The sequence below is a fragment of the Parasteatoda tepidariorum genome, chromosome 6 (genome assembly GCF_982258835.1).
Source record: "Parasteatoda tepidariorum strain Cologne lab strain chromosome 6, Ptep-v5.0, whole genome shotgun sequence".
In the NCBI taxonomy this organism is placed as follows: Eukaryota; Metazoa; Arthropoda; class Arachnida; order Araneae; family Theridiidae; genus Parasteatoda; species Parasteatoda tepidariorum.
Window position 1 is genome coordinate 22658885 of NC_141760.1, and position 13362 is coordinate 22672246.

A 13362-nucleotide genomic window follows, 5' to 3' on the forward strand; every position below is an offset into this window, starting at 1 on the left:
AATTTCTTCTCTTTATGTTTTGCCTCGGCATTGACGACAGTATTTCTGTATATTACGGAAACAAACTATTCATGAACCTGTTCCGCTTATGCATATGATTGGTTATTTTAAAATATTTATTTTCTATTTTGCTTTCGAACTTCGAATTGCTCATTTGTGAGCTCATACATTCAAGTGGTAAGAAAAGATGTTAATACGATAGACCATTTTAATATGAAACTTTTACTTTACGTATTTTAGTTTTAGAAAACTGATTTAAATGTTTTTTTTTTAAAAGTCTACTATAAACGTTGCTTTCTGTTGTATTGACTTTATTCTTGACCGAGTTTCGTGTTCTTAAAAGCATAAAGCAGTATTTGCAGAGGTTGTTTCAAGTCCCGGTAGAAGATTCGTTTTTAATGATTTGATTTAGTTATTGGATTTTTTTTGTTTTTTTTACATTATCTTTATACGTATTTTTTAATATAATTATTATTATTTTTTAAAGCGAAAGAATTGTTTACAAATGGTAACAGTTGCTCTGCTTTTGGGTGCACTACAGTCGCACTCCTAATTTGTTATCTGAAATTAAGATGTTCAAACTTAAAACATCGCATCGAATTATAAGGAGTAATGTATTTTAGCGAAAAGACTGATAAAAATAGTCACGTTCAAATATAATAGTCAAAAGAAATTTTTTTTTTTTATAAATAGTCACGTTCTGCTATGACGTCAGAGAAGGACAGCAAGATTTTCTGAAGCACTTTTTTATTTTTTAGGAAAACTGGTAAATAAACGTTAAACTGTTGTCTCGTTAGCAATCAAACTTTTTGCATTTATTATCAGTTTGATTCGTAATAATTGTAACAGTAATAAAAAAAATTGTAATATGAATGATATTGTTAAAGTAAAAATTCTCACAACAGCCTGTTTTAGATCAAGAGGCCATAGATTTAAAGGTTCCACAGTTTCGAGACCGATGCTATGTACCAGCCAGCACCTATCTATCTGGAACTGGGTACGGTTCAAGCCATCACTGAGAATCGAATTCTAGTCCTTGGCAACTCAATGCCTCTGAACCATTGTATTTCGAGTTATTGTAAACATTATAAAAATTGTAGATTTAGATTTCTGCAATTCTTGGCCTAATGTATATTTTACCGTAAATATTATGTATTAGATAGATTTTGTTAATCGTTACGTTTGTCCGTAACTCTAAGGTTAATGCTAGTTGCGCTTCACAGCCCATACGCGAAAATTTCGCCACAAATCGTAATGGCGTTACGGTTTACGCAAGACAAACGTTATGCAAACGCTTTATGATTGCTTATTGGTGATCGAAATGGACTACAGGTGGCGCAGAGCAGAACTCTCTATCTATAGCAACACTTCACATGCTCTCATCATTAGCGCGTGGACAGTCTTTGGAGAAGAAAGTACACGAGTTTCTGTCCTGATTTTCAAATAGATTAAAAACTTTGAAATTAAAAAATTAAATGGAATTCAAAACTGCATTAATTATTTAATATAAGCGGTGTAGAAATTTTAGGAATTTTGTTTTGACAATTAAATAGGAAAAATGTTATGTAAATAAAAAATATCGCAGTACATTACCATGCAACTGAGAAGAGGAGGAGAACAGGTCTTCTCCTCAGATGGCGTATTCGAGCGTTGCTATCACGAATTATTTTAAGTATGGTATCTTGAATGATTTACTATATTCTTTAAATTAAAATAAGTTAATTTAATCTTTGATTATGTTTCCAATCACGGCTTTATAATTAATCCGTTCTCAAAATCATTTTCGCCCTACTGACTAAGAAAATATTCATTAACATTTTGTTTTTTATAAGCTGCTGGTTGTGCAGCTGTTTATTAATGCTTTTTATTACAACTGAAAACTGAAAAATTGTGATTGATCTAAATTTTGAATAGTACCTCCAGCACTCTGAGTGAAGTAGTCGATGGAAAAACCTCTATCTTCGTATACTGGATCAGAATGGAAGACTAAGAGAAGAGTTGAGGAGTTTGTTTTCAGAACCCTATCTTTGATATTTCCGCAGAAAGGACCCAGGGATGGAGCCAGGGTTGTGGCTCCAAGATATACCTGCAAGTAGTCTAATCTGAAATAAATATAACCTTTATTACTTACTTAGATTACGATCTAAACTATTTGGTGGAACTAACTAAGTATAAGTTAACGCATAAAAAATTTAGACAAAAACTAATAGCGATGCTCAGGTACAAGTCTGAACTAAAATGAGTTGCCCTTCACCAATTAATCATATGTTTGAGATTTATGTTTGTTGGGGCAGCCGCAATCGAGGGGAAGGAATAACGATGATTCCTGCTTTGCTGTGACGCAGATTCACTGGTAAAAGGAAACAAGTTCTGTTTTACCGTCAGTTATGACTAGGACTGGGCGATATAAGAAATTTTATATCGTGATGCATCGTCAGTTTTGCATCGCGATATAGCGATGTATCGCGATATAGTATTTTTGAAATTCATTTACTTGTAAGGCGCAGAAAGTCGGATTTCTATCAAAACTTCATACTCAGATTGATTTAAATCAATTTATGAATTTGATGTATATGTTTCGCTTAAGAAAGATATTAATGTTATATTTTCTAAAAATGATCGCACAAATAACGAAAGATTTCTTAGTTTAAAAATAAATAATAAAAAAAAAAAATTGAAATTTATCAATATATTTACCTAACAATATAGAAAGAAAATTTAAAAAATAAGTTCGTTAAAAATTATTTGTATGCTTAAAACAAAGTGCTAAATAAATTAAACAAAAAAAAAAACACTTTTAAAACCACACTATTTTTTATCATTATTATTTCACATAAATGAAAAAGTTAAATTGAATAATTACCGAATTCTAAACAAAAAAACAAAGTAAGGTTTAATTTCATTAAAATAAAAACAAAAGAATTATGATATTCGATACTATATTCAACTGACAATATAAAAAATAGAATTAAAAAACACGATTATACTCTTTAATAAAACGAAGTGCTAAATGATTTTAAAAAAAGAAGTTGCAATTGCAAACATTACTAATTTTTTTGAATAAACAAAGTTGATTGACTTATGTCCAAATCCAAAAGAGGAAAAATAAGTTTTGTTATAATTTTATTTATAAAAATGAAAACAACTAAAAATTTTTTAATTTAAACTCAGTAATAAAAACCCATTAAATTATTATTTTATCCAAAAAGTTTTGAATAAATTAAAATAAAGTAAAAAATAGCCTAACAAATTTAATTACTTTTTAATTTAATTCTTTATGGGCACCTTAAATTAGATTTCCGTTGTAATAAATTCAATAATCTAAAATAATACTTAAACATATAATATCAAAATTAATTTTCACATTTAAAAATAAAAAAGAAAGTTTTGTTTCAAAAAAAAATTTACCTAATTAATTAAGAAACACTTCTTTATATATTCTTTTCAATAATAGATTACGTAACAAGGTAACGATCGCATAGTCAGTCCTAATGAAAATAATCTACAAGATACGATATCAAGTCGCGACAAAGAAGAAAAAAAAAACTAAGAGGTGCGGAAACGAACATGTGAGATCACGATATATGTTCTCAAAACTGATTCTGATTCTACCGCTCATCAATCAAGGCCGTTTCAATATAACGATACGTACATCGTCTTCTCCAGCGCGAGTTGGCATTGGAACGTAAGAGATCCTTTCGTGTCTTGTATCGCTATATCGTGTATCGCTATAATTTTCGTCTTCTTTACTCGACGGCTTAAATCAGATTTCTGATGCATCGCCTTGAACGAAAGTCGCTGCATCGGCTTGCCGATACAGGCATTAAATCGATATGTCGCGATATATCGATTTATAGCCCAGTCCTAGTTATGACATCATAAGCGCCTTGTCCAATAATAAACTATCTATAGCTTCTTCACTGCAAGTGTGAAGACGTTTATAGTTATTTGTTTTTATAAAGTTTAAAATGGTTAACGAAAACGCTTGCGTTTTAGCAGTTAGTTCAGCTATTTTATTTTAACTAACAAATTATTTCGAAAACTAAAGTTATTGCAATTTATAATGATATTGTTGCAACTTTTAAAATTAATAATAGTAAAATAAAAGTAACTTTTATAATGTTTAATTATCATTTCTGATTCGGAAGTTGAAAACTTTTTTTCTTCACTGAAGCCATTTTTCTAAAAATTTGAAGAAAAAAAGTCAAATTAAGTGAGAAAAAAGAAATGCAATAAACATAAAACTATAGTAGTATATCAACCCTTAGATTACAAGGTGCTAAAAATATGATGGCGAATAAGTAAAATCTCCAATGCCTTGCCAGATATTTTAAACTTGCTGAATATATCAAAATCTGTCACCGATCCACCCACTCATAACCATCTAGAAATGACGGTTATGACCCACTTCGGTGACGAGCACGTCATCAGTGTCGACTCCCTGTCGTCACTAAGCTAGTCACGGTGACCCGAATCATCTCGATTGCGGTACCCCTAAAGCCGACAATTATCCCGTTAATTGTTTATGCTATTGGCAATCAGATATTTAAGTGACGCACGATTGTAAGCTGTTAAAGGTAAGGGAAATTAAATTAATGTCACAGTTTTGAACAGAGCGCAAAAAAAGGACCACTTAGAAAAACTTTTAATCTAATGATCGGATCTTTACGTTCTAGGACTCAATCTTAACGGTTCAAAATTGTGAACTCAAATATACTAAATTATTAAAGCAGACGTTATTTTAAGTTACGAAAGTAGACACAAAAACTCACTTCCTCTGAATTTATATACTTTTTTTCCACGGTTAAGGATTTCTAACCCCAGAATTATAGGGGGCAGCCGCAGTCTATGAAATATGGTCCCAATCATTCGGTTAGGACAGCGGTTCAAAGTTTGGACCCCTTAATGTTAAGTTAATTTTACTTTTTGCGTATTTCGCTATACCGCGAGAAGTTTTTCTTCACAGGAAAAATTTTGAATTATTTTTTTTTTTACATTATTTTAAAGAACGTAATTTTGCATGACAAAAAGGAAAATCTGAGAGTAATCGGTCGAATAGTTCCTGAGAAATCAAAATTTTAAAAAGTCATATTTTTAAAATTTGATTTCTCAGTAACTATTTGACCGATTTCGAACAAATTTTGTATTTTGTCTTGTGAAATGATACTTTAAAATCATTTGAAAATTTTTATTACTTACGTTTCAAAATTTTCTTGACTTTTATTAAACAAAATAAGAAAAAGCACTAATAATTATTATAAATTATTTTTTGCATGGAGTTATCATTAGATAGACGAATTTTCTAATTGTGTGCAAAATGTTTTTTAAATCGCTCAAAAATTTCTCAAGGTATTGTGAAATACGCAAAAAGTGAAATTAAAATTAAGGAGTCGAAACTTTAGACAGCCCTCGTGACCAAACTATTAGGACCATATTCTAGTACAAGAAATTAAAGTTTCGATTTTAAGGTTTACTGTCCATTGCTGTGGTATACGTAAAATTAGGTTTCTTAATTTTAATTAGGCTTCTCCAAAAATTAAAATTTTACTTTTAAGATTTGCTATCATAGCTAGTATAAGTAAAATTAGGTGTCTTGTATCCAAAAAGTGAAATTTCGCATTTAAAGTTTACTATCCATAGCTAGTATACATAAAATTAGGTTTCCTGTATTCAAAAATTAAAATTTTGCTTTTAAGGTTTATTATCCATAGCCAGTATATATAAAAAAAGGTTTCCTGTATCAAAAATTAAAATTTCGCTTTTAAGGTCCAGAAGTAATCTATGTATATAAATGCTGTTTCATGCCATTATTTGAAAAATTATAAATTTTTTTATAATGTTGTGTCAAAACTTTAATTCGAGTGATAATTAATCATATCATGATTTAGTTCAAACTACAGTGTAAGCAAAAAAAAAATCTTTACACTAGTAGATGTATTGATGTATCTTGTTAACTTGGTTTTTGCCGGTATTGTGATTTCAATAAATCAGAATGACTGTGAATCTGAAATTTAGTTAAATACACTCTTGCGCGTTTTTAAAAAAATAAAAATCTTTTAAAATTGTAATTATATTAAATTACCACATGAGTTATTTGATCCATTCAGATATTTATATTTTTTCCAAACTTACTTGCAGTTGGTATCAGGTTCAATTTGTAAGGTGTCTATTCGGAGTAGGAGGGAGATATTTGGTTCTGCAGCATTGAGTAACCATCTGCAATCAGTGTTACTGGGGTATTTATCAGGATAATCAGGACTAGTCAAGGTACCCCCACTTCCAGACACGTTAAAGCTATAGCTGCAATCATCTGAAGAAACAGGAATAATACATTAAAAAAGAACATTCTGCAACCATGCAATGCAGGAATGAAATGCAAAAGGAATAGACAATTTATTATTAGATTTCGGTCAATTACAATAACTAAAATTTAATCGAACTGTTACTAGTGTAGTGTAATCAACATACTAGGTTCAAGTACCAACCTTACAAAAAATTAGGTATTTTCTGGTTGTTTTGAGGTTGACAGTTGTAAAAAACACACCTGAAGCAGAAAAGGTTATGTTTTACACCAAAAATAACCCCATTAATAAACCCCGATTTCAACCTCATAAAATCAATCTCATATATAGCTCCGCGATACTTTTAGTTGAGATCGAGTGAAATTATTCACCCCTAAAATATACTTATTTGCTTGAAATGTAGAAGAAATAACTCGTACATCTAAAAAAAAAAAAAAAAAACTCATATCATGCTTCTGTCAATACTGTTTCCATAAAATATATATTTTAAAAATTTTTACCAATTGTAATTTACGTATTAATGAACTGATTCCTTAAACGTTTAGTGTTATGTGTATAGCTAAAGTGTATTTCACGATATATCAGTATTGAACAGATTCATTTTTATTTGGAATACCGTTTCAAAAGTGTTTCATTTATCACGTTTTACACTCTTGAATGCTGCTCTTTCAGTAAAAATCATAATCGTCAATGTGAAAGCAGCAACGTTTTTCCATAGTTTTGTAAAAAAGTCTATAAAAAGTAAAAGGTTCATAAAATTTCGCCTTTGAAATTAAAAATCCTTTTGAAAAAAAGCATTTGAATATTCCTGAGTTGCATTTTTTAGGAGTTTTAAGTAAATTAGAATGTACAAAAACGTTATGATGCTGTTTCAATGGAAAACTACCATTTCTTTTTTATTTCTTAAAAAAGTAAATTCTGGAGCTAAATCATAACCAAATTAAAATAATAATATAATAAATAATATAATAAATAATATAATAAATAATATAATAAATAATATAACAAATAATATAATAAATAATATAATAATAATAATCATAAAAATAAATCATAACTAAATTTGTATAAAAATATAATAAATCATAATAATAATAAATTAATCATAATAATAATAAATTAATCAGAAAATAATAAATTAATCATAATCAAATTAACATAATACTATGATAATCATAATGATAATAAAATAAATCCCAATAAAATTAACATTATAATATAATAAATCATAATATAATAAATCATAATATCATAATAATAATAAAATAAATCATAATAATAATAATTAAATCATAACCAAATTAACATAATGACATAATAAATCATAAAAATAATAAAATGAATAACAGTAAATTAACATAATAATATGATGAATCTTATTGATCAAAAAAAAATCCCGATGAAATTAACATTATAATATAATAAATTATAATAATCAAATAAATCATAATCAAATTCTCATAATGATATAATAAATCACAATAACAACAAAATAAATCTTAACCAAATTAGCATAATTATATAATAAGTAATGATAATAAAATAAATTGCAACCAAATGAACATAATAATGTAATAAACCATAATAAAATTAACATATTAATATACATTAATGATATTAATGTGTTAATGGTATTAATGAAAAATTACCTTTGGTGCTTCTTGTGCGTCTAAGTTGTCCATTTAGGTTTCCGTTTCCGCTTACGTCCACGCATCTTTTAAAGGAAAAAAAAAGGCAATTACTAGCTTGAACTCTATTATAAAAGTTTTTAATGTAAAATTCTATGACTTTATGGTTAAGGCAGACTGTTTTTTGCGATTTTTTTAAAACGCATCTATATGTAAGATATAGATTAATAATAAATTCTTTTAAATGGCAACCTAAAAATGTCATATTGTAAGTCAGTGTTGTATGTTAATGGACAATGTTGTATGGACTTCATGTTAAAGTGAAACTTTTATGTTTTTCGTTTATATCCGTGTATCTGTTAAAAAAACAAACAAACAAACAACCTAGTGATTAGTAATTATTGTAACTTCGTTTTAATGACAACTGCAAAAAGTTTTGAGGTAAATAAAATATTGCATGACATTTTCATAAATTAAGTAAGTCTTTACATGTATGTATGTGTAAGAGTCAAAAGTCTTAAATCACAATTTCGCTTATCTTACATACCATTAAATTTATTCAGAATTTTTATTATTTCATTGTTTTATGTTATTATTATGAAATAAATCTGGTTCCTGTTTTAATATTAAAATTTATGTATTACTATTTTATATTTGTTTGGAGTACTTCTTTACTTAAATAATTTAAATTGAGCCAGTAGGATGTACCCCATATTTTGACTTTTTCTAAGTACAAGTAAAGTTTTTAAAAACAATTTTTTTAACAGCATCAAAATTACATTCGACGCACTTTGTAAAAACTTAGTCAACGAAATTTTCAATGTTTTTGCATTTGTTGTTGATTTAGTTTTTGAAAGAACATTATAAAAATGAATTTTTCTTTGTTATTTAAAAATGTTTAATCTAAGCTACTGTATAAAAGTTATTACATAAAGTTCATATTGTTAAATTTTAACTGACATGTAATAACATTTTGTGGCGATCATTAAACAATTTACTCGGTGCATTAAAAATGGGTAGTTTATTTTATTTGTGCTATCAATCAAATTCAGTCAATTTCTTTAAAAAAAATTAAAAATTTTATTTGAACAGATACTAAAGAATATCTCGTTTCTCTGTTTACACATTTATAAGGACGAGCTCCTTTGATGATACGTTGCCATGTTTACCCAAATACTTTGTTTGAGCATCTGCAAAACAGAATTCTTAAAAAGCATAATAGAAGAATGACAAGTGTTTACAAGAAACTGATGAAATTTTATACGTATTGGTTCATTTGTTCATTGGATAAATGATTCACGCAATTTGTAAAACTTAGTTTTGAGGCATTATTGCTCCAGTTTAAAGTTCGTAAAGTTAATTCTGTAGAAGAGTACAAAAAGTCACTTGTTTGTTTAAACTTATAAATATATACTTCAAAAATTTAAGAATGTATACCTGACACGAAAATTTTTCAGATTGTGTAGTAAAAGAAAAATCGTAACAATCGTAATCGTTTACAGTAAATTCCTTTTTTACCGGAAAATGATACGGAGCAAAAAATCTGATATGCAGTAATTTTTACAGTAATAATTACAGTAAAATCTCTGAATCACACTAATTAACTAAATATTGGTGCCGTATAATATTTTAAGGTAAAAATGAATTTTACTGTAAAAAGGATTTTACGGATGATGAATTAAAAGTGTCGGTACTTTATACCGTAATTTGAACCGAAATTTTTTTACAGTGTTTTAATTGGTGGATAAATATATCAAATGTGTTGTTCTATATATAATCGCATCAAATATACTTTATGATTAAATAAGCACTTCACTATTGTAACAAAAAAACTGTATTTTTTTTTAAATTTAAAATTAATAATGTGCAATATCATGCAATAGTCATGTCGATTATGAATGAATTTTAATATGTGCAATAGTCATGCTGTTTTTTCTTTGAAAAAAAATTCGTAATAAGTTTTTAAACTTTATAATTGTCTGTATAATGGAATAAATGTGCAATACAATATCGCTGCATTGCAATATCATGCAATAATCATGTAGATTATGCATGAATTTGATTATGTGCAATAGTCATGCTGCTTTTTCTTTGAAAAAAAATTTGTAATAAGTTTTTAAACTTTATAATTGACTGTATAATGGAATAAATGTGCATTGCAATATCGCTAAATAGTTATGAGACTTTAGTGAATACAATAACTTACATTTGTGAGAGGAGATCTATGAGGTAAACAGTTCCAATCAATGTGAGGAGTACAAAAACTACGCATCCTCTATAGCAGAGTTTAACCTTCTTTTCAGACCGAATGAAATTCTTCAACATTCTTCTTATCTTCACTACATTTCTATAAGTGGCCCTAGCATTTCGATATCTCTTTTGATAATAGCGGTCAGAGTTCGAATTCTCTGTCCGAAACTGGCGTAAAAAATACGCATAAACAAATTACTTCCTTTCTTGGAACGTTGAAAATCAGTTTCGTTTTGATAATTAAATATTTTTTTTAACGTGGGTTTCGTAAACAACTTTTTAAAAAAAATTCACTTTTGGTAGAATCTTGATAATCTTTAATAATAATAATACTAAAATGAAGAATTTGTCTGTGTGAGTGGCTTTCTCTTATAACTCAGAAGAGTTAGTTCTATTATGCTGAAATTTGGCAAGCGGGTAAAAGGAGCAATTTTAGTCCCCGATCTTAAAAACTATTCAAAAATTTCAACTAGATCATTCAGGAGAGACATTTCAAAATTGGAATTTTCTCATTGGTTTAGATCTATCGCCATTGATATAAAAGAAACTTGCAGACGATTTTAATGATTGTATCAGTGATGTTTGCTTGTAGCTCTCATTAACCAAAAGGAGAGTTTATTCTCAGATATTAAATTATTTTTTATTCATTATGTCAAATGAATTCAGATAATTGTCAGCTTGATAGCATAGGCGGACTACATCACCAAATTAGTATTCCTTAGGCAATATAAAACCACAGGTTTATTTTTTAAAAAATAATTATTCTTTTGAAACGTATTTTTGATAAAACTAAATTGTTTAAAATCAACAATATTTGAAGAAAAAAGTAAGTTATCAACTGAAAGGCAAAATAAATGGGGAAATAGTACTAAATTATTTAGGAGAAAGGTAAAAAATCGCATTTTTACTATTAACGCCAATGATGCTTGATTAATTTTGGTAAAAGGTACTCATTGAAACAAAAAGGCACATACTAAGGAGAAAGCTTATGGGAGAAATTATGATTATTCATTTAGGAGAAGCATTGTAAATTACCATACTATTATTCACATCAATAGTGTTTATATAGTTTTGGTAATTGCAACTTTGTGGTGAATTGGTGTAATTTTTATCAATACCAAATGTACTAATGTAAGTAAAATTATTATATTTCGTACCTATTAAAATTGCCTTAATATTGTTCAGTTTTAATGTAGATAATAAATTAAAGGCGAAAAATAATTATAAATAAAAAATATAATTATTTTAACTTTATTAAATATATTGGTATAAGTCTTTAAATTTTGTGCATGATTTAGTTCTAGTGTTTAGTACGGATTTATTGATAGTTTATTTTTTCCCCATCTCGTATTGAGTATGGGTATTCAGCTAGTCGACAGTAAAAAGGGTTTTTACTTGCTTAGTATAACCCAAGTTTTCGGGTTAAAAAGGTAGCATCGTTTTTTATTTTATTTTCATCACAAACTTTGAAAGTCAGTTTTTCTTAATCTGTTGTGTTATACCGCTTGTGTTATAATCCGGATTTTGTGATTTTTCATAAAATTGCAAAAAACAGTGATCATTTTAGTCTTTTCTCAACTAAACTCAGTGGCGCGACAGCTCATAGAGGGCTAAGGCCCACTGTGCCCATCTCAGTTTTCTTGACTTTTGGGCTATGAGGTGCAACAGCACGTGTTTCGGTTGGGTGCCGGGCCTGCTTTCTTTTCTGCTTTTGTGAATTTGTGAAAAATTTACTTAGTTTTTTGAATCTAAAATTAGCAGATAAATTTCTTTTTTCTGCAAAACTCTTGTTTTTGACAATGTGTATAAGGTCCTGTTTTTGCGGTAAACATAAAAACCACATATTTTTAAAAGTCGTAGTTTTAGAATTACGAATTAAGGAGGTCATCAGCCTTGTTTTTCAAAGAAAATCAATCTTATAATAAGAATGAACCACTCGTTTTTCAAAGAAGGTCAATTTTTGATAAAATATTTTGTAAAGGGACAATTTTTATCGTAAAATAATTTGTGAAGGTTTTGTTTTTAAGGTAAAAATTGAGAAAAGCATCCGCTTTAACGATGAAATCATTTGCTATGGAACCGCTGTTGGACCCAAATTTTATTCATACATAAATTTTATCTTCGTCTTCGATAAAGGTTATATTTTATTAATTTTTTAAAGTTAAGATTTTATATTATTTTTAATTTAGTGAATTATCTTAGTGTAACATTTAACAAATTTAAAGTTAATTTTTTTATAAGTGGTAATTTAATTTTAAGAAGGTGAACCTTCTGAAAATGTAAACACTTTTTATAATTTTTTTTAAGTAGTTCCTTTTGAACTTGCCACTTTTGAGACATTTCCTAAAAGAGGTATTTAAAGAGCGTTCGGCAAATATGAGAATAGTCGTGCTTCATGGCTTAAATATTAAGTTTTTTAAGGTTAAAAAAGAAAAATGTTTTAATTTCCTCATCTAATTATGGTCTGTTCAAACTCTAACCCCCCCTCAAAAAAGACTTTTATAATGATGCTTCAAAATGCGCGAATCGTTTTGACCTATAAAACTTTTGTAGCTAGAGGAAAGCTATTTCCATAAATTTAATATAGTATCATTTCCACTGTATAAATCATCTTCCCGTGCATAAATTAAGGAAACTGGTTAACATTAATTACCTCACTCTAAAAAAAAAAAAAAGGATTTCTCAAAAGTGTGCGAAGCAGCGTCGAAATAGCTCCGAAACAAATAATAGTCGAATGTGAATACCCCATGTATTAAAAATTGAAACAGCATACACTCAGTTTTGGACAAAATACACCCGGAGGGAGATATTTTGTGCGAGAGATTTTCCTTTGCTGCTGGCAGGATCCAAACCCAGGACCTCCGGTTTCGTAATACGATGCCCTAACCACCATAGTTGTGCACCCTATTCCAAGCTAAGTTAGGAATGTTTATGTACGGCTACCGCAATGACACATCATGACATTACATTAGCTTAAAAGTTTTTAAGATATAGCGACATAAGTAAGAGGTGAAATTAAAATTACCAATGTTAAAGCTATTGGGTTCATATTTTCAAAATCGCAATCCTTTGAACCATTGAAATTGGAAATAAGTATGTCATGATGTGCGACGACCATTATATAAAGCTTCCGAATTCTTAATGGACTGGAGAGTAAAACTATGGCGGTTAAAGTATCCTAT

General features: G+C 28.3%; 1 protein-coding gene across 2 annotated transcripts in view; it reads right to left on the reverse strand.

Annotated features, from left to right (window-relative positions):
* LOC107439355 (mannan-binding lectin serine protease 1) overlaps positions 1 to 13362 on the reverse strand; it is a 32509-nt gene that overhangs the window by 15079 nt on the left and 4068 nt on the right. Inside the window, exons 1-4 of one of the 2 annotated variants that reach the window (XM_087165535.1) lie at positions 10137 to 10344; positions 7952 to 8016; positions 6133 to 6310; positions 1918 to 2102 (exon numbers count right to left, since the gene is read on the reverse strand). In XM_087165535.1, the coding sequence (XP_087021661.1) occupies positions 1918 to 2102; positions 6133 to 6310; positions 7952 to 8016; positions 10137 to 10255 (547 nt within the window). In that variant the 5' untranslated portion in view covers positions 10256 to 10344. Of the gene's footprint in view, positions 1 to 1917; positions 2103 to 6132; positions 6311 to 7951; positions 8017 to 10136; positions 10345 to 13362 lie in introns of those variants that run through there. The other variant, XM_087165536.1, reaches the window with a different exon arrangement.